Raw genomic sequence first — 22,253 nt, forward strand, 5'->3', positions numbered from 1 at the left:
CTGTGTCAACTCGAGCCACGGGCTACGTCGAACAGTGCATCCAACGAAGCAAATCACCTTTGGCAATAGCCTCAAGTTGGAGGTATAAGGTTATTCCATCATCAGCTGAAGGATCTCTCCCTTACAAACTATGTTAGAGACAGGTCAAAGAAAATCTCTGACAGTCACTGGTGAATTTATGCAGTATTGAGAGTTAAAGCGCTTTTCCCTAGAGCAGCAGATCGCCTTTGAAGCAGCTTCAAGCACATTTAAAGTAGGAAGAGCTTAGCTAGCATGAGCATTTTAATTTTACATGGTTTTAAATTGATGGCATGTAAAGCTATAGTGTCATTTTCAATAAAGGAAAGTAGTCTTCAGGCAAATCTATCTCGGCTACAATTTGGTTAGCAAAAATTAGTGACTGACTACTCCACCAGCTGCAGATTTTTTTCCCTGAGCAACCTGAACTCAAATCTCACACAGAAGCAAGAGGCATTCCCTCCGCTGAATAGATTGCCATCTAGAAAACAGGCAAAACAAACATAGCAGGAGCCGACTCGCAGGTCACAAAGCAAACAAGCCACAACCAGGAATGGAAGCCGCTCTTCTGACTTCCAGGAGAGCAGCGTGCTCTTCCCATGCAGCCCCCTTCCAACGGCAGCAACCGTTCTATGAACAGGTCAAACGCCCGTCTGGGAAAGATCCTAAGGGGGAAAAGACCTTTTCTAAAGGAAAACAGCAGCGAAACAGTTGCTTTTCTTATCATCAAGAAGGTTTGAAGCATCTACACATCATCTTGCCACAGTCATAGCGCTCAGTACGGCAGGAGAAGGCAACACCACCCCCCTTCCTCAACTGGCAAATGAGTTTCTGGATTTTAGGGAGGTCAAATTAGTTTACAGTTGCTTACTGCAGTCCTACTGCAAGGACTGGCACCCTTCTAGCACCGCCCCAGTTAGCCATTCCTTCCACTAGCTGGTCCGGGGCTACGCAGGACACACAAAGTGCAGTGCTGTGAGTCACGTAAGACAGAAGGACACAAAAAAAAACACATACAAAGAAAATCTTGAAATTCAAAGGCAGATTTTTCTTCATCTTGGTACCTGAGTACAAAGTCCCTACTGCAAACTAACAATAGTTGTTAAGATAAGCATCTGGAATAGATGCGGATGGTCAGATGCAATTAGTGTCATCTATCCCATTACAGATCATCTCCGTCATTTGAATTACTGAAAAACTAACCAAACAAGCCAGGATTTTCCACGTTGGGGGCCCGGATCACTCAACCCTCTCCCCTGCCATAGGAGGTTCAGTCTTTCTGTCATTCCTGATCAGCAACAAGCCCTGGGATGAGAAGTCCATCCAGAATTAGAAGGTGCCGCTGCACAGAGTTTGCCCCCACCACCACCTTGGCAAGGTCTCCTCGGTGCCCGATTTCGCAAGACAGCAGTCCTGACCTGCCGCGCGCAGGTCCTGTGGCCAGCAATTCCTCCTTTCATGGGGAACAGCCACTCGCATAAGGCACCCAAACACAAAAGTACCCACTTCAATTGTTTGTAGGAGAAAGTAACGGCGTAAGTAACAGCCCCGACAATGGTCTTTTGTCCTTCTCACAACAGCAGTTGCAAAGAACAGAAGAGAGACTTATTCTCAGACACAACTGAGCAGATCTTCTGCCAGTTACAAATTAGCAGATATTTGCAGTCAGGACCTGTAATTAAAAGGATCGTTAAATCACTTGGCTAGTTTTCTGAAACGGAGAGGTAGAACTGATAGTTTGGACTAGCGCAGAGGAGTCGCTAATTGCCTTTACTATTTACAAGACTGCTTTAGAGCGTCTTCATTTCTCTCTAGATGCTTCACATCATCTCAACACCAGTTGTCTAGGGAATGCTACGAGCTGGACTCCAGCCAGAGGTTGTACACAAAAATGCTCGGTATTTGCTGCTGGTAGCCTTTCCTAAGCAGCCTCTATTCCCTCCACACCCCGCCGCTCTGCTGAAGCCAATTCCGAGCAGATATCCTTCTAGGGCGGTAAAAGCATCTGCTAAATGACTGTTTATCAAGCCCAGCCTCAGTTTTGAGACCAGCGTAAGCTTGTGGTGAGATTCTCCAATTTAAAATGTACTAGCTTAAAAAAAAAAAAAAAAAAGAAGAAGTGCAGGGCAGCACATTTTCATAGCTGACTTTCCAAAAGCCACCTTGCAGCTAATGGCAAAGCCAGGCAAGGTTTGAGTGTTTCTCAGATTCCCAGTATACCACAGCAGAAATGTCTTCCTCTTGGTCATCAGTCTGCAACAGCTCAGTGTGCCCACTTGACATCAACAGACAGCAAGAATCAAAGAGAATCGACGAAACTTAGCGAAAAATGTCAGCAGCTGAAGCTTCTCAAAGAACAAAAAAAGCCTGCAAAGCTTCTCGTTACAACTCCACATTTACCTACCTGTACATTTTTTTCATTTCTGTGTCTGCACATTACAAAGTTAACACCACTTTTCCGTAATTAATTTCTTATGCTGGGTTACTACAGGTTGATGATGTACTTATAAGCTAGCAGAAACATGAGGATGCTGAAACTCCATGTATTTTCCTTTCTTTTCAGCAAACTAAGTTTACAGACAGAAGATGCCGTGGCCTCAGGCAACCTGGTCTAGTGGGAGGTGTCCCTGCCCAGGGCAGGGGGGTTAGAACTCAGTTATCTTCAAGGTCCTTTCCAACCTAAACCATTGTATGATTCTATGAAGATCCTAAATAAATTATCATTTGCACTCCACCCACGGGGGAGTGATTAGATGGGCATTAGCTCGGTAGGGCTTCCCAGAGCAGGGCTGGGTTTGGGGGGTTGTTTGCTTTGTATTTGAAAGCTTGATGAACCAAGCTACAAAGCAACAGAGAGCAACAACCTTACTGACCATTAGCGAGCAGTTAGCATCCCACCATCCAACCCTCCCACTTCAAAGCTTTAAAAAAAAAAAAAACAAAAAAACCCCAATAAGTATCACTATGAAGATTGTTGAGCTCCTCCCAGCTCATCGCTAACCAGGCAATAATCCGGCTTTCACCAACATCTGACAAATAGTCCAATGGATTCAGGAATTGCAGAGGTGTACATGCCTATGCACATATTTGGGTTTTTCAGTTGGTGAAAGGCCAAAGGGCACATAAGAAATCACACCTGAGGAAGTGAGAGATATGTCATGTAGCAGATAGAGTCATTCTGAACATGGGGAAAACGACTTTTGGTTCACTCTGAGAAAACACCTCTCTATAATAAGTATTTTCATCTAAAAGTTTCTCCTACAAACTCCGTCCCTGGGGCTCAAGTGCTAGCCAACTTATAAGAATAGATGTTGTTGGGGGAATGGGAGGGGAGCACAACAAAACAAATTAAAAAGACCAGAGGAAAGGAACTCGGTGCATAAATTATCCGTAAGACTATGTGCCACTAACTCAGAGTAAAGCCCTGTCGACTAGTCTCCTCAGCAATGCCACTGCCTATATTCGGTTCCTTAAAAGATGGAGAATGAAAAGGGAAGAGAACAGGAGTTAACAAGAAGAGAGGAAAAAGGCACAGCATTGTATGTTTGGAGACAACTCTTATTTCTACAAGAAGAGCAGGAAATCGCTTATGTCATCAGGTCTGGAGAACGGAATGACAGCCACATCAGCTGGCAGTCTAAGCAATACCTCCTGAAGAAGCAGCTTCCATGGTAGGTGAAGGACAAGATGTTCTGCTGAGACAAGCATCCACAGAATGCAGCAGCGGGTTTTTGGTTTGGTGTCGTCATCATGTGTCCCCCGCCGGTATTTAGTTTGACTTTGAGAAAATATTACTAACTTTAAGATCACCAGTTTATGCAAAACTCCTCATCTTTAGGGCACGTCAGACCCCAAACTCCTCATGGAACATCAGCAGCTGATGAAGTTGAGACGTAAAACCTCCCAGTAATCCCACTACCTTCAAAATACTGAGATGTGAGGCCAGGCGTGCTTGGAGAACCATCCCTCAGGCCCATTAGCCCACTCCACGCGGTGCATTTGGACGAATGCCTGTATCTGCAGCATTTCAACGGAATACAGGCAGTTCTTCAGCAAAATCCGCTTTGAGGAAAAAAAATTAGGTTCTCAGCAAACTCTGTTCCTCAAACAGTACCACCTGCGCACACCTTCTCTCGAGAGGTGTACTGCCTGTGCGCTGTCCTGTCATGCAAACAGTGACCAGTCTCTACCAAACGCCGAACCAACCCAGACCATCAGGCACTGTTACTCCTGGGGCAGAGCGTGAACAAGTCTCCAAGTGCCTACATAATATCTGAGATAAGACATTCTTTAGTGTAGCTACAAAAAAAGTGATTTAACTACATCAGAAAAAACACTAAATAACACCCTTGCAGTTTCCCGACATGTCTGGACACAGCTATTTACTAGAACGGTAACTGGAGTGCTTTCAGGGGAAACAAAATGGTATCTCCTGAAGATCTGGACAGGTGAAGACAATGAAACAGCTTCAACCCCAGATTTCGGTTGCACGCTTTCATGCCAGGGTAACAAACACCATGTGTACCAGATATAAATCAGGGTTCAGTTGTCCATTGAGTTCAGAAGGATCAAAAGCTTAAGGGTATCTTGCAGGTAAAGTAATAACAAAGTTGAAGCACGACAGTTTAGATGTTTTCCAAGGTCAGTATGAATGGATGGGACATTCACTAAGTTAGAACTAAAGTGCAAAGACTGTCTTTGAAGAGGAAGAATTTAAATCAAGCCCAAAGGCTTGAAATAGCACCAATCTTACACCTAAGGCGGCCCCTGAGAGCAGCACCCCTGGCAGTCAAGAAAAGGGGGCTGGATCCAGAGCCCTGGTGAGATGTCATTCACATACTACTACTTGAGAGCTGATGTGGCCCCCTACTCTAAAGGCCATGGAAGGCAAACACCTAGGAAACCCGATCAACTAGGGACAGGGAGAGATAGGTGAAGGTGCTAACCAGATGGACCTTCATCAAGTAATCATAGAATCACAGAATGGTTTGGGTTGGAAGGGCTCTTAAAGATCACCCGGTTCCCCCCCCTGCCCTGGGCAGGGACACCTCCCACCAGCCCAGGTTGCTCCAAGCCCCGTACAACCTGGCCTTGAACCCCTCCAAGGATGGGTTAGCCGCAACTTCTCTAGGAAACCTATTCCAGTGTCTCACCACCCTCAGAATAAAGAATTTCTTCCTAATATCTAATCTAAAGCTCCCCTTTTCCAGTTTAAAACCATTCCCCCTCATCCTATCACTCCACTCCCTGATCAAGAGTCCCTTCCCAGCTTTTCTGTAGCCCCTTCAGGGACTGGAAGAAGCTCTAAGATCTCCCCAGAGCCTTTTCTTCTCCAGGCTGAACAACCCCATCTCTCTCAGCCTGGCCTCATAGGAGAGGGTCTTCAGCCCGCAGAGCATCTTCGTGGCCTTCTCTGGACCTGCTCCAACAGGTCCATGTCCTTCCTATGTTGGGGGCTCCAGAGCTGGAAGCAGCACTGCAGGGGGGTCTCACGAGAGCAGAGCAGAGGGGCAGAATCCCCTCCCTCGCCCTGCTGGCCACGCTGATTTTGATGCAGCCCTGGATGCCGGTGGCTTTCTGGGCTGCCAGCACACGTTGCCGGCTCACATTGAGCTTCTCATCCACCAACACCCCAAAGTCCTTCTCCTCAGGGCCGCTCTCAATCCATTCTCCAGCCAGCCTAGATTTGTGCTTGGCCTTGTTGAACTTCATGAGGTTCACAAAGGCCCACCTCTCCAGCCTGTCCAGGTCCCTCTGGATGGCATCCCTCCCCTCCACTGCGTTGGCTGTACCACAAAGCTTAGTGTTGTCAGCAAACTTGCTGGGGGTGCACTCAATCCCACTGTCCATATCGCCAACAAAGATGTTAGACAGCACCGGTCCCAGTACCAACCCCTGAGGAACATCACTTGTCACCGGTCCCAAGTGGGAGAGCCTGATCTCCAGGATGTACATAAAGAGAATTAGAGTCAAGGCAGCTGGAGACAGGAGAATGACAGACACACCACAACCATCCACTCACTCAAGTGCGCAAGTCAAGGGATGTTTTTTTCTCACGAGCTAGCTTGAACCACTTCTACTGGAGAAAAGAAAAAGTATTCTGAGGACTTTCAGCTCTGCTAAAGATCAGAGTCAATCCGGTGATCCAGGTCCTGAGATGACAAGTTGGGGGATAAGAAGATGTCTCAAGCCTTTTATGAACTGCCAAAGGAGTTTCTGAAACCACGACTGGTACAGCTGAGACACGCTCCTTCCACCTTATTTATTCCTGCTTTAGTCCAAGACTTGTAAAACCGGTGGCATGGAAGGGAAACCCACACAGTTTACCTTTCCACCACAGAATCAGCAATGCAGTAGGAGTTCTGGACACTAGCCCACTCTTGAGCAAAACATACGAGACCTCCTTTTAGCCTGCTACGCAAGGGAGTTTGTCATGGCCTTGTCCCATTCATGAAGAAGATGTAACATCTCAGCCAACCACGTGTCAAGTACTGAGTTTATAACGCAAACCTGACAAACAAATACAGCTCTCCCATGAAGCCCATGGGGGAAATCACGTTTGGGACGGTACCGCAGCAGGCAGCTGCCTTTAAGGTCTATTTTTTCGAAAGATATATGCAGGGAATACAAATGGTATTGATAGCACTGAACTGGACACAGAGTTAAAAAGCAGCCCAAGACAAACCTATCTTAAGAGAAGAGTGTTTATTAACCTGAGCAGCAGTCTGATAACCCCTCCTATCCTTTTTTATAGTCAGCATCTCTATGGTGCTGATGGTCAGGCAGCACTCACAAGGTGTCCTGGGCTATGGCAGAACTTTGGTGTTCAAGACAACAGATAGATCCTAGAATGTATCTCATCATGTGTCTTCATATTCTCCAAATATATGACTAGACTGGATGGTCTTTGGTACAGTACATCCAGTTTGGCAATACAATGCCTTGCAGTTCATAACTGAGGCCACTTTACTGAGGAAACGGGTACTTCCTTGTAAGCCATGTTCAGGGACATTGATTTTTTAGCCTTGTTTTTCTTTATGCTGCTGTCTAAGTACTTCAGTAAGAAACACAAGTTTCAGCAGCAAGACAGCCAACAGAGCCTGGAATCAGTCGGTTAGAAACTCAGCTTTAAGACTCTGCCACATTTCTGTCGAGTGTAGCCTTTAACACTGGTACAACCAAGACACCCAGTTAACGGTAGCAAAACTTGCCCAGTGTCGTGGTACAAATAGCTTCTATACTTAGTTTTGTGATAGGATTCCAGGATAGTGTTGAAGTCCTTCAGAGATGTATCATCCACTGCTTCTCAGCACCAGCTTCTAAAACTTTACATGGAGTAGCAGATTTGCCACCAAACATTTTACATGCCCAACGGAAGACATGTCCTCAGGACCATCTCTGAAGGTCTTAATATTCAGACTGTGCTCAGAGCAGTCCCCAGCAGCTCCAGGCTTCAGTACTGCCTACTCACATTCTCCTGAGCTCTGACTGTAAGGAAGCGTCTCCACTCCCCACCACTCACCATCTGGAAGCAAGCTTCTCTCTGCAAATGGATGTACAGCAAGCAGCTTGTCAGCTGCCTAGCCAAGATGTGGAACCCATCACAAGGCCCAGCTATTTCGTGTTGAAGTGTGCTGTACCGGATATAAAAGAGGGTTCAATTGCCTATTCAGTACAGAAGGATCAAAAGCTTATGGTAACCTTACAGGTGAGGTAATAAGAAAATTGAAGGCAAGAGAGCTTAAAGGCTTTCCAATTTGCAAATGAACAGATCAGACACTCACGAAATCCTACAGCAGTGCCATTCCAACCTTTGTGGTCTCAGCTGACCACGTAAAGCAGCACAAAGTTCATGCATAGGCACAAAACATGAAGTTACTTCAAAAAAATTCACCTGAGGCAAGCACATACTGTCAAAGCATCCACAAACACGTAAGAACAAAGCATTTCTTTCACTCTGGGATCCCATCCCAGCTTTGAGGGCTGTTTTGTACATTGCATATGAAGTAGTCATCACATGAAAACAGAAGTCCCACTAAGAGCAGGGACCACAGACCTAGACAAGGCTGTGTTAACTGGATCAACTTTTATCTTAGCTACTGGACTGCATTTGCTTCTCTGTCGTCAGGCCGCGTGAATCTTGTATCATAATATCCATAGTTCAAAAAAGCGTGCCTTGAAAGGATCCACCTTCAGTCTTGTATAGAGTCTGATAGTTAAGGTGCTTTTGTAGGAAGCAGGAGATAAAGATTTGAATCCCTTCATGTCAAGAAGGAAACTGAACCCCAGTCTCTTTCCAGCAATTAATCTAACCATCGAGCTATTTCAGGAAGCAGGCATCCTCACAAACTATGGCCTCAATGCAGCTGGCGTGCACTGGCACACAGTACGGTCAACTGATCACATAACCAAGGCAGAGGCACGCAAGCTACCGTAGCCTTCCCTCTCTCCCTCCGAGAACTGACCATGTTAAGTTTTACCCAAGCCTGCTCGCTGCGAGCAGTTTCGGAATGGAGCCAAGGTGTGGTTTCACAGCACAGATGAACCATCCTAACCCCCAGGCTGCTACCAAGAGGGACAGTTCCCCTCCTGCCTGTTCACAGCTCCTGCAGCAGGACAGTACTCTGCATCTGCACTCTGCGGGATCAGAGAACTAACCCGATGAAAAGCATCATTTTGCGGCAATGCCAGTTTTCTGCCAGCTCCGCTCCCTGAACTGGCTTATGGCGGCTGTCAACCCCCAGTGCGAGCACAAGAGCCGGCAGAAACACAGCCTGAGTGGGAGAGGAAAGGAAACCGGATCACCCCTTTTAACAGCAGCCCAAAGAGAGACCAGCTCAACGGCGTCGTAAGCCTGACTGCACGTTCATGCTCTTCCGGTAACCCCACCACTGCATTTCCAGATGCCACAGAAAGTTAAGCTGAAGCGAGAAGTTTGCTCCTGGGTAGGGCAAATTCAGGTGCAGAGAGAAAGCAAAGGGAAACCTTAGTGTCAGCTTGTTCAGAGCTCTCCCCTCGGAAGTAGACACAAAGTGAAGCTGTTGCTCCGCAGGGTTTCTAGAGGAGCTTTTGATTGATGTCTCCCTCGGGCACTACACATCAAATAGTTATGACACAGCATTTCAGACAGATGCACAATTTTTATAGCTTTTTGTTTCTGATTCAGGTCTCCTGACTGACATTTTTAAACTACGCTTCTGAAATGGCACATGCCTGTAAAACTTTCAATAAGGTGAATTACAGTTTTAAAATAATATATCCCCACATTAAATATCACTTCATGCTACATCTTTAACCATTAGTCACTGCCTGTCAAGATTTTGTTTTGACTAGACCAAAATAAGACCAAATTTTGACTACTACAGCTCTATCAAAGATCCCTTTCACAATACAGATTTCCAAAAATGCCCAAATGATGAGTGTTCACTTACGTGCAGAGAATTGATTGGTCCTCACGGTCTGCAAAACAAGAATAAACACGGTTATAGTTTTTTGTTTGTACTGTCTGGTAATTTGCAAGACAGTTTCTTTTAAATGAATACTTAAAAAAATTCACTTTTTCAGTTTACCAATTCTAAGGCCACTTCCAAGCAATTTTAATAACCCTTAAACACTCCAGTTCACGCACACAGCCCTCAAACAACAGCTCAGACATTCCTAAAGTTCTGCCATTTCACCTAATAAAGCCAAAATTTTGCTTAAATTTAATAATAATTTACAGTAATCTTTTTAACTATATTTTCAGACAAAGCCGAGCCAACATCTTTCATTCTCTATGCACCCTTTCCCAGATTAATCAAGTTTTTAAATAACTTGAGTATTAAGCAAGGAAAACCAACCCAAATTTCAAGTACACCACACTGATGACCAGACACTTGGAAACAGCACTAACATTTCCAGCAAACGAGTGCTTTGCTCTACAGCTTCTTTTTTTCTTTTACAGTGAACATGCAAGCCTAAAGTGCTCCCATAATTTAGCTTATTCATTACAGACTTGTCAAAAGGACATCCAGGGAAATACTGAACAGAGCCAAACTCCACAATATGGTGCGGCTCAGCACTTTTGTGACACCCACTGCCGCACTCATGACCTTTGAAAAGAATGCCTGAAGGTCAGTTATACCCTGCAAGAGGTGTTTTGTAATTACAGGATCTTTACAGAATATATTTCAGCATCATACACTCTATATTAAAAGTTATACAATCAAAACATTCAAATACACCTGCAAAAAAGTGAAAAGTTTCAGTTAAAGGTGTTCTCCACCCCCTGTTTAAGTCAGGCTTTTCAATGAGTTAGACATCTTTTCCATGAATCTGCAACACAAAAGATGCAGAATTTACACTTTAACTGTTTATCACTAGCTCCAAAGGAAAACAATTGCCTCCTGCACGCTCAGAACTTTGAACAGTTTTCCTGTTCTGATTGGTAATTTGTAATGGATTACACAATAATAAAGTCAAGCTTTATTTTGTTCAAGCGTAAAGCTCAGGACTACAGCAGCCTCCCTGCCTCTCTCCCCATACACCTCCCCATACACCTACACAGCCTCAGAGGAGGCTCTGATGGGCTGCAGATGGGACCAACTGGTAACGTGACGATCGTTATTCCTCCTCGGACGCAGAGTTCAGTACTAGCAGGATGAGCAGACAGCATCAGCTGCAGCTTCTTCACATGCTTAACAGGTCTGAAACAGAGCTATGTCCATGTATACAGCCTCAATACATTTATGACCATTTCTGGTAAGCCGAGTAACGTAAACAACATTTCTAAACGGGTCCAGAAAAAAAACGAGTTGCAAATCACTGCTGAGTTTTGCAGACTGTACGAAATCGCTCATCCTACCTACGTGACGACCCGAGTTCATAGTGCTGTTGCGTAACAATTAGTATTGAAGCAGAATTTCAGCCTTAGCTAGGTAGCATGTTAAAAAAAATAATCCAGCAGTGAGCTGTGTCTCCCCCCATGACACTGCCTGAAGAACAATGCAGATACAAAACCCGTTGGTGCTCAGCCACACCGGCTCCCCGAGCAGGCTTGACACACAGGGGCAGGAATACAAGGTTCCGCAGCGAGACGCAGGGCTGCCGAGCAGGCAAGGACAGACGCCTGGGTTTAGATCCGCACGGGCTGCCAGGGAGCCTGGCGACCCACACACGCAGCCAAAATAGCCACAGGCTACTGCTGCAGGGGCAATCGTGTCCTGTGCCCTTCCTCCAACTGTGCCATGTCAAAAAACACGAGTGTCACATAGAAAACACCATACTGGTGGAAGGGAGACCCGAGATATCTCTTCTACACAGCAGCCCAATTTACTTTTGATCAAAAGGCTACGTTCATACAGGCACAATGCATCTAAAAAAAGCAAACCAGCTAAAAAAAGACCTGGTCTCAGCAAAAAATTGCTATTTTAATTCGTTTTTTATTAATAAAAAGTTTGAAGGACATGCCTTCAAAGCAGGCAGATGCTGCTGCAGACTGCCACAGATGGCTAAACCAGAGGCTTGTGGACTGCACCACTGGCAAGTTTTAGACTACATTTTAACATCAAGTATGACATAAAACGAAGTGCTTTGACTGAAAAAAATGTTAAAAACATGAGAACAGTTGTGCTTTGAAGCCCTTGTACCAGCTTGTTCAAAAAAATGGCAAGAAGTACCAGTGATCCTCTCGGCCATCGCGCAGACGAGCTGCACTGCGCGGCACTGCCCCAGGAGCACCAGGCAAACGCTGCGGCCCTGTGACTGCCCGTGCCTTTTGTAGGCAGATGTTCGCTCCAAAAATCCTACCTACAGGGTAACAAACAGAGCAGAATGAGTATAGTAGGAGAGCAGAAGAGTATTAGATTGTTAGACGTGGGAAAGAAAATAAAATTCAAAAAGTTGGCAATACTTCTGACAAGACTGCAGGGATGGTACCGGGTCATTTCCCACATCTGCGCGATGTATAGCAGCTCCTGTATGGACACACCAAAAAAAGGAAGGGGGAAGCCTGTGACTGCAAGAAATAAGAGCTGAGAGTAGGCAAAAGCAGTGGGAGTATGGCAACAGAAACGGTAAGATAACACTCTGAAAAAGTTTATTTTCTTCTAGTTCTGAAATAGAGCAGCTGGTCTGGCAAGTCCTACCAGAAGTGACTTTTTGGTACCAGCAGGAGACAAACCCCAGACCTCCAGCAGCAGCTGGATGCGCTGTATGCCCGGTTGTCAGCATAAACTAGAAAAAAGTGCAACTTTCTGACCCTGACCCATTTCCAGCAGTAGCTAACAGTGACTCGTGCACTTCACAGGCAACTCCATAGGCCAGAAAAAAAAAAAAAAAAAAAATCAAAATAATACAGGACAGTACAAATCCTTTGTTCTTTTTGAAGGAGTTGCTGAGTGAATACCAAGTTGGTACCACAAGTAGACTGGAAAGTTAGCATTTCCTTTAACATTTATCGAGACATTTTCTGAAGCGACAAATTGATTTCCCCCTTTCTCACTTCCCAAGAATAACTCCTCTCTATAATTCTGTCCCTGTAGTTTGGCCACTTTGTCAAAAAATAGTCTCCCCCCTAAACCACAGCTCTTCAGTTCAGCACTTCTTAAAAACTTCGGAACACAGCTAACACGTGCCTTGAAACTGAAAGCAGTTTACTTGATGGCAACGTGCATTCATCAATGCTTTGTATCATGACATATTTTACCTATCGATTTACCACACAAAGCTAGTGTTCCACAACATGCACGGCATACTGTATAAACGAATTTTCTTACCTAATTAGTCCTAGAGAAAGTCTACAAGTCCAGACAGCTGTGTGTATTCTGTCATTGCCAGAAGCTCCAGCAAGTGCAACAGAGCTTTTTTTTTATTTTTTATGTCCAGGAGCCTGAACTGACACAGACCTCGCGAAGAAGGGGTCAGGTACTCAAGGATGTTACTCCAAATCCAGTTTTCCATATCCATCTGGACTACGGACCTCAAACTATGAAAGTGGAAGTAAGACAACAGCAAGCTTCAAGTTTTGCCTTCTGATCACTCACTCACGCTACCGGCCAGTCCCACGTCTAGCACTCAACGGATAGCAACGAAAAACTCCCGCGTGAAGGCTCAGGATGCTGCTTTATGCATCGCCACACGCGGGATGTCTTTTGTCCCAAGAAGAAGAGCTGATTTCTCCGGACTCATTCTTAAAGAGATTCTGACAAAATTACTACCATGGAAGAGTTATTTATGCTTGCTTTGTTTTGATTTTCTCCTCCTCCAAATAACAATTTATCTGTAGTCTTGATTTCAAAGCAGCTGGTCCCACTTCCTACAGACTCCCTAGAGCACTAGCTACGTATCTGCTAGCCCCTCTTTTCAAAGAGCTGAGCCCTTATCTGGCATTTTTGCCAGATTTGTTATCTGGGGTAGGGAAGAAACACTAACTCCTTGTCTTTGGGCATACATCTCAATAATACTGTCAAAAAACCTGTGCGATTCTCTGACTCACTTTCAACCTGACAGGCAGCCCACAAGACAGATTTTTTTTTTTTGATTTTTTTTTTGACAGAGAACATGTCTAAGCCTTAAACATAATCTGCCACCTTTTGCAAAAGTTTTAATAGCAATTTTTTTGTTAAAGCCAGAGTTTTGACGTAGTTGTTCATGGAAACCTAAAAATATTTGGAAAACACTTAAGTTTCTACCTAAGTCTTGTGACTCTTAAGAACAGACCAAACCCATCTCTCTCTAGCAAACTCGTCATGAGGTAACATCACTCTAACATCAGACAAACAGATTTGTAGGGATATATAAAGACAGACCAATTCAACAAATCCTGTGGGATTTATGAGCAAATTGCAGCAGTAAAAAGCAGAATAAAGTTGCAGACAACCCTCAACTCCAACCTTCACAGCAAGTGAAATAGGAAACACAAATAAATTGCTCTTATGAATAGCAGTAGCAAATTTGTCATTAGTTGCCCGTTACTCCACCCAAAGGGCGAGAAAGTGTAGTGGTCTGGAATGGTTGATACTCTGGACAAAGTGGCACAAAGTCTAGTTGAAGGCCTGTAACCAGTGGTGTCCCCCAGGGGTCGATTCTCAGTCCAATTTTGTTTAATATATTCATTAATGACCTGGATGAGGGGACAGAGTGCATCCTCAGCAAGTTTGCTGATGATACCAAACTGGGAGGGGTGGCTGACTCTCCAGAGGGCCGCGCTGCCATCCAGCGGGACCTGGGCAGGGTGGAGAGCTGGGCAGAGAGGAACCTCATGAGGTTCAACAAGAGCAAGTGCAGGGTCCTGCACCTGGGGAGGAAGAATGCTGGGCACCAGTATAGGTTAGGGGTGGACCTGCTGGGAAGTAGCTCTGAGGAGAAGGATTTGGGGGTCCTGGTAGATAGTAAATTGTCCATGAGGCAGCAATGTGCCCTTGTCGCCAAAAAGGCCAATGGAATCCTGGGCTGCATAGGGAAGAGTGTGTCCAGTAGGTCGAGGGAGGTCATTCTCCCCCTCTACTCGGCACTGGTGAGGACACGACGGGAATACTGTGTGTCCAGTGTTGGGCTCCCCCGTTCAAGAGGGACAGGGAACTGCTGGAGAGAGTCCAGCGAAGGGCAACCAAGATGACTGAGGGACTGGAGCATCTCCCTTATGAGGAAAGGCTGAGAGCGCTGGGACTCTTTAGCCTGGAGAAGAGAAGGCTGAGGGGAGACCTTATTATGGCATACAAGTATCTAAAGGGTGGGTTGAAGGAGGATGGAGCCACACTCTTCTCGGTGGTTCCCAGTGACAGGACGAGGGGCAATGGGCACAAGATGGAACACAGGAAGTTCTGTTCCAACACATGAAAAAACTTCTTTACAGTTGGGGTGACAGAGCAGTGGCACAGGCTGCCCAGGGAGGGGGTGGAGGCCCCTTCTCTGGAGATTTTCCAAACCCGCCTGGATGCAGTCCTGAGTGATGTGCTCTGGGTAGTCCTGCGTTAGCAGGGGAGTTGAGTTGGACTAGATGATCTCTAGAGGTCCCTTCCAGCTCCAAAAATTCTGTGATTCTATGAAAGTCACAACAGCTTTGTTACATTTCAAACACAAAAGGAGACTATTTACGGGGGGGAAGCACCTCTATGATGACCCGGATAACACAACTTTTGCCATCAGCATTAATATCTTCCAAGTTCCTCCCGTATAACCCACTACAGTTTCATTATAAGGCTGAGCCAAACTAACAATTCCCATTCCCTTAGGGAATGGTTTATCATGTTTCTGCCATACCAACAGCACAGTTTGTCCTCTGAGCACACTCTGGTGCTGGTCTGACCACAGGTTAAAGCAACTCAGCTCACTAATCAGAGCTACTCAGCAAGTCAATTTAACTCAGATGAATACAAGCATGAGGTCAAGTATGTGGTAGGAGGGGATGAAATAAGAGGACCAAGCTCTTAATTCAAGCTACATCATCAGACCAACTCTTTGGTTTTAAACCACCGCAAAAGTCCCATTGGAATCTATCACTCTACTTTAGAGATATAGAGATATAAATATATTCCAAGGTCCTCACACTACACTGAAGACTGTAACATTCAAGTTACACAGATTGGTTACTGCAATGTTCCTAATTTGAAAAACAAAGTTCCAAAATTATGCAGAGCCTATGAATAAAAACAAAGTTTGATTTTCGGCTTATGAAATAAGCTTTCTATAGACTAGAACGTCCTTTTGAATGGAAGAATTTGGAAGCACAAATGCAATACAACCTGACACTAGCCTTAGGCTGAAGCTCCCCCGCTTCACCTTGAGCAGCTACTGACATCTCCGCTTCCCCTGCCCAGTTCTACCACCCTGTTACTCCCTTCGAACCAGTAGCCGATTGTGCACATGCACGTGATGCATCAGATCAAGGAGCTGATGGAACTAACATTTTGTTTTCAACCAGATCAGCTCCCTGATCCGGTTTCTAACACAAGAACTACACTGGAATTAGTGTATGGAAGTGAGAGACCCACTTCTTGTGCCAGCCACGCTGGCTCTGGCCACCCTAAAGCTACGGCAGAAGCACGCTCCCTAGCTCCGGTGACCTGCAAACCGTGCCCAACCAGGTGCTGCTGCCAGCAGAAGGTGCCACCTCCTCTGTCCCCAGCGTACGTTCACACTGCCTCCCTTCAGCCAGCACTGGTGGTCACCTCCACCCACGATCATTCTATTGGAGAGTTATACTAGCAAAAAACTAATCCTATCAAAATATATAAAAGGGGAAAGAAAAACAAAAAAAAAAAAAAAGAAAGAGCAGCCAGCACACAAGGGCAATGGAGCAGCGAATAACCAGAGTGGGTCTTAGTCTTTTGGCAGCGGCTAATCGGCAGATCAGCTTACGCTGTATCATATTTAGCATCTGGAAGTGTCAGACATCGAAGCATTTCTTTCACTCTTGCTCTCCTCCTTCTTTTGCTTCCACCCAAAGGAAGACTGACTCTCACACCTCAAGGCAAGAATCGGCTGCAGTGTTTAACACCTACCACCGCAGAGCTGAAAGATGTCTTACTGATGCAGAAGCAGCAGCCGCATTAGGGAAACCCAGTCACGCAACACTGAACGGTACAGACGCTTTGAAGAGAGGCCATGGAGAACTCCCAGAATACAAGAAGGACAAGAAGAATTACAACTCTGAAAGCCATTTTTCCCTACAGCTTAAACCAACTTTGCTCTCTTCGCCCCAGAGCAGTATGCTCTGGGGACAGCAACTGGCAGCTCCTCAGCCAAACCTGTTGCTTGGCTGCAGAAGAGTTGCCATGTTTTCTTGTTTGAAAATCAACTAAGAATAGATCCCAATGTTTATCGTACTGTGTATATACAATAAAATGCATGAAGTTTTGACTCTCAAAATACAAAACACTTCACTCCATAGCCCTTCTCTCAAACTATGGAAGGATTCCCCCCCCAGCTAACAGACCAGACCTAACAAAACCCCTGTTAACTCTGGGGAAGGTTCCAGATGTGCATTAAACACATTTGTTGGGTAATTGGTTCAGGCAGGATGTTCTGAAAAGTTGTAGCTCAAAGCTATAAAGTCTGTCTACAAAAGAAGCACTATATTTTAACAAAGCAGCTTTTCTTAAAAGCATGACTTGGTTCAGCTTTGGTCACACTATAGTCATTCATAAATTGATACAAGCCAATCAAACAGAAAAGGAAGAGTCTGTCTTCAAGTTTCCTACCGAAACTCAAAGGCAGTGGCACTGCAAGCACAGAAGTTTTATCACAGAACAGAGCGTACAAGTAAACGGATGCCCGCCCTCTACAGCTGTCTTAGCTCCAATCGCCCGTTCCTATATTGACATTTTAAGTATTGCAAATGCCCAGATCTGCCTTCATCCCTCATGATTTGACTCAAAATGAGTGGAAGAAGCCATTTGGAGCTATCCCACACAGGGAACTGCCCAACTAGAAAGCCATTTTTTGAGCTTAACACATGAAAACAATTCCATAGACGCATTACCTGCTTTCAGATTTAACGCATCTCTGATTACTTTGACAGCAACTACAATTCCTGTCAAACACAGGAACTTTCGTACAAACACTGACTGTCTCGCAATCCCGCCGCCATTCCTACAGGCATCTTCCCTTCTGCATCCAGCCTTTATTTAGGTGAGAACAGGAAATAAGCACGCCAAGATAAAAAGGTTAATTCTAGAAGAGCAGTGAAAAAGGATGCACGTCAGGATTAACCTGCTTTCCTGACTCAGGGTGAAGAAAAAGCTATGGGCTGCTACATATCCAGCGGGAAATTACGCAGAGGGAAATGGTTCTTATTTGCAGGTACATCGAGGGTTGTCCTTCCTGAAAGCCAAGCGCAAGACTCTTGCGGATCGTTCATTTTGACCCAGCCTCTCCTGTTATTTCTCCAGAGCACGATATACCTATTCAGCAGGGACAAAGTGCCAGCCCCGTTTCTGCAGCCAGCATAACCAAAAAAAGTTGATGCTTTTGTTGGGGTGGAGGAAGGCAACTTCTTTGCCGTTTCTCAAATGGGAGAAACTGTTGTCTTTCCAAGAAGAGGCAGTATTGTAGGGGGAATGGAGGGTTCTCGTTTATTTTTAGACCATATTTAATACCCAGGTGCCATAGGCCACAAACCAAGAAAAGCTTGGTTCCCTGGTCGATAGCCTTGTTTGTTGTGGATGTCAGGCTTGGAAGATCTGTGTATATTTGCCCTCTACCGTAGGTGAACAGGCTCGAATATCAGTCTATTCAAGGACAGTTAAAAATTGAATTCCTGACAAGTTTTGTGAAAGTGGGTCACTGCCTGGAGGAAAGAGACCTTCCCATCAGAACAGATTTTGCTGCTGCCGGAGCATTCACAGGACTGGGTCATAAACCCTATAAAGCACAGAGGTGTTCTGACAATCTGCCATTCTTCAATTCCAAGCCCAGAATAACTTTTCTTTTAAAATTCTTCTTTTCTTTAAACCAGGTCCTACTGGACTGATAAGCACGTAAAGATCTGGTTACAGAGATGATGCATGCCTTTATGTTTTGTGTTTGTCTTCAAAATGTTGCCTAGTTACTCCATAAACTATCATCAAACACTTAACGCTATGAAGTGACTTGCAACAAACACCTCTAACAAGCCTAACAGGAAGACTGACAGGCACAAGTTTGTTTGCCGTGTACCTACCTTCCTGCAGAGCAAATACACCCCACACATTTACGCTCACCATGCGATTTCTGTTCATCCTGCGTTTCACCTCTACCTGCAGTTGCGCAATGATTTTTGCTATGTACAGCTCAGTCATTCACTCTTCAACGCACATTCTGCAACTTGACAAAAAGATGAGAGCAGTTTACAGGAATCCGGTCGGTATTTTGCCAACCCATTACACATTCAAGTGAACTTCTCAGAAAGTGTGTGATTTGCTAACACTATAAAGCTGACATTTCAAGTTATCATACCTAAATTTAATCAAGCCAGTACCGACTATTTAAGGATGTTGAACCTACACATGCCCAAAGCACCTGATGCGATACATCCACCAGTGTTAAAGGAGCTGGACAATATCACTGTCAGGTTACTCTCTTTGGGAGGTTTCAGATGACTAAAAGGGGGGAGACATCACATGTATCTTCAAGAAAGACCAGTAGGATCATTGCACTGTCCTTCTAAAAGCTGGAAGGAACCTCTGGAGGTCAGAAATGATCAAGGACACTGGCAGTCTTTAGGAGAAAAACATCTCTCTTGATGTACCTTGAAACTGCATTTATCTTTTACTTCTTGTCATCATCAACTTATTCACCTGTTGGTCAGGTTTTTAAATCCGAGTCCTATTTCTTTGAAACCATCAAGTAATGAACCTGCAGAAGTTCTCATTCTTTGTCCTAAAACTTGGAACACTAATTTATACTAGAAGTAAGATTAAATTCAGGTGCACTCCACTCCTCGGGGGTATCCAGTGGTTTTAAGATTGAGAATAATAATATTTATCAGTTTTGCTTCATCAGCACTCAGACATTTTTTCCACAAAACACCGAAAGCCCCCAATGCTGGCTCAGACACCAGTCCATGAAGAATTACACCAAAACTCTCCCTCCAGCCCAACGCCGTCTGCTTCAAAGACAAACAAGAGTGCTGTTTTAAATCAACTACCAACTCCCAACTTCGTCTTTTCCCCCTACTATTTCCCTTACAGCATGATACAGGACACAGCCAGCCAGCGTCTACTACATTTCCCCTGCCTCGAACCAGCCTGTCTGAGAAAGCTCTCAGGTTGAACTGCCACAAACCGCTTTTGACAGACCAGCGTTTCATTTGTGCCTCTTTCCCGTACTTTGTCTAATTACTCCAAGACACCTCCAAGTTTTTAGCAAAGGGCTGAGAAAGCACCTCGCTGTGGGGGTGGGGGCATTGATGGAGACACTTTACAGGTGTTCCTGCTGGTTGTATAGTTAAAATAATAAAAGATTTAAAAAAAAAAAAAAGCGGTTCTATCCCTTACTCTAAGAGATGTAAGATTTGAGATAAATCACAACAGCCATACTTCAGTTTGGCTTGCTGACTGACTGCTAAGCACGTTGAGTTAATTATTATTAAATGAAGCATAGCAGAGGTCAGTCAAACCCAAGTCAGGGTTTACCCTGCAACTCGGTTACGGGGAACCAGAGTACTGCAGACAAGTATTTCTTGCGTGTCTACAGCAGACTTCATGACCACACTGGTTACTCGCTCCCCCAGACAGCTCAAGCTGCTGCACAAGCGCTCCAGCGCGGACACGGTGCGAGTGGCTAACCTAACACAGCACCATCAGACCCTGGAAGAATAAGCCAAGCTGTGCACTGAGGCTATTTGAGAAGTCACGAGTTAGGTATTTGCAACATTAGCTTGAAATTAGCCAAAATTCCTAAAGGAAAAATTGTGACATTTGTTTTCAGAGTTGCTAGCCAGGGCTGAATCAGCATAAAAAGGAGAAAACAAATAGCTGTCAGACTACGTCCTGCCCACTTAATGAAACCGTGGGTAGCTTCTCCATTACGTACCAGATAGAATTGGAATTATTTTTTTCAGTCCTCATTAAGTTTGAAGAAGCTCAAACATGGTTTATGTTTTCACTGGCAGTCTTTCACTACCTTTATTAACGATCATTAAGAGAAGTTTTAGCAAGTCTAACTTCGAAATGAAAACAATTCCTACATTTGGGAGCAGAAGTTAATAGGTAACACGTTACTTCCCTAAAAATTCAATCAAACAGGTATGGATTTATAACAAGACTTGCAAACACCCCTAATCTATTAAGTAACACCAAATTTATTTCGCCTTTTGAACTGGATGACTGCTGTATTTTAGGAGATGAGCAGAGAACAGGAGTCAGCCTTCAGTCTGCAGAAAGACTTGGGAAAACTGCAGAGTCCTGAGGTCCACTCCACGCCGCGAGCGAGGGCTGCGCTGTACGGACAGCCGACACACAAAGAGGGAAACAACATCGCCCGTGAGAGCACTCCCGATGCGCGACACCATCGAGCCAGTCGGGCCAGCTACAACAGCTTCTGGGACTGATTTACCGTCAAAGCCAACAACTGGTTCTCACAGAGGAGTTTAATGCAACTTAGCTGAAGGGCAGTAACAACCCATAAGGCAGCAATTCTTAAACTGCTCCAGCTAGAGCTGCAAGGACTTGCTCGCTTATGCTTATTGTTCTTCAAATGACACAGACGAAGAGTTCTCAGCTTTCTGGATCTGTGGCTCCTGAAGAGCTTTCCCAGTAGAAATGAGCAGCTCCTAAATCTTCTACACAGGCCACCCTTATGCCTACCTCTCAGTTTTTATTTGCGTGCTGCTTAGAAGTAACCTAAGATTAGTAGTAGTTGGCAAGACACATGTTGGAAAAGGTTTATTTACACTGTAGAGTATTCAGCATAGCAGTGGTTTCTATTCTCCATCAACCCTGCTTAAACTGTTCTGTTTCTCCTGTAGTACAATTTTGTCTAGACAAAGATTACATTGTCAACCGAAACAATGACTCAAGGAGGTCCTTTATCTGCAATATCTGCCATTTAAGCTCACTCATTTAACTTTTGCTCTTCTCCTTCCCAAACGAACAAGCAAGCACAAACCACTTCACAAAACTGGCTGTGAACCAGCTTTCACTCCAGTGGGCTCTTCTGAAGTTGTTTCATTATGCCTGAACTCTGCAGGTTTGGAAAGACAGCAGGTACGATACCAGTACACAGCTAAGCTTTCTACCTCCAACGCTGCACGGCGGCTGGTTTGGCTTTTGGTTGGCAGTGACACATAGGGCAGGACACAGACCATCCAGCCCATCACCCCAGTAAGGTCAGCCACACTATACACTGCAGTGATTTTAACACATCGCCTAGCAATAGCTAGGCTAAAAAGTCATAAGCATTCTCTGATAGGTATTTTCTAAGACTCATAACAAGGCTTTTGATGAGTATGTTGATCTGAAAATACTGGAAAGAGTCCCAGATTGGCCGTATGGACTTCTTAAATCCTCTGTTCTGCAGTGGAGTCAAGTTACTACTTTTTCCAACTGAACATCATAAGAAGTTCTAAACTGCTTTCCCAAAAGAACATGTGAAAGCCCCCGTTAGTCTCATGAGATATTTCAGAAGACAAAAGCTCATGAGCTTCCACCACTTTACATGCGAAAATGTTGAGGCTGCTGCATGAGTATGGAAAGGTACAGCACAACCAGCTTCATATGCTGTGCAGTGTTTAAGATAAGCATTTGCCTACAATTAAGATGGGGGGGGGGGGGGCG

The 22,253-nt window shown here is 44.9% G+C and overlaps 1 protein-coding gene across 4 annotated transcripts in view; it reads right to left on the reverse strand.

Annotated features, from left to right (window-relative positions):
* The window catches only part of MYH10 (myosin, heavy chain 10, non-muscle), a 106,564-nt gene that overhangs the window by 60,101 nt on the left and 24,210 nt on the right, over positions 1 to 22,253 (reverse strand). For all 4 annotated transcript variants that reach the window (XM_009880005.1, XM_009880003.1, XM_009880002.1 and 1 more), the window contains exon 3: positions 9,450 to 9,477. In XM_009880005.1, coding sequence (XP_009878307.1) covers positions 9,450 to 9,477 — 28 coding nt within the window. The remainder of the gene's footprint in view (positions 1 to 9,449; positions 9,478 to 22,253) is intronic.

The sequence above is a fragment of the Charadrius vociferus genome, unplaced genomic scaffold, assembly GCF_000708025.1.
Source record: "Charadrius vociferus isolate BGI_N301 unplaced genomic scaffold, ASM70802v2 scaffold532, whole genome shotgun sequence".
NCBI classification, from domain to species: domain Eukaryota; kingdom Metazoa; phylum Chordata; class Aves; order Charadriiformes; family Charadriidae; genus Charadrius; species Charadrius vociferus.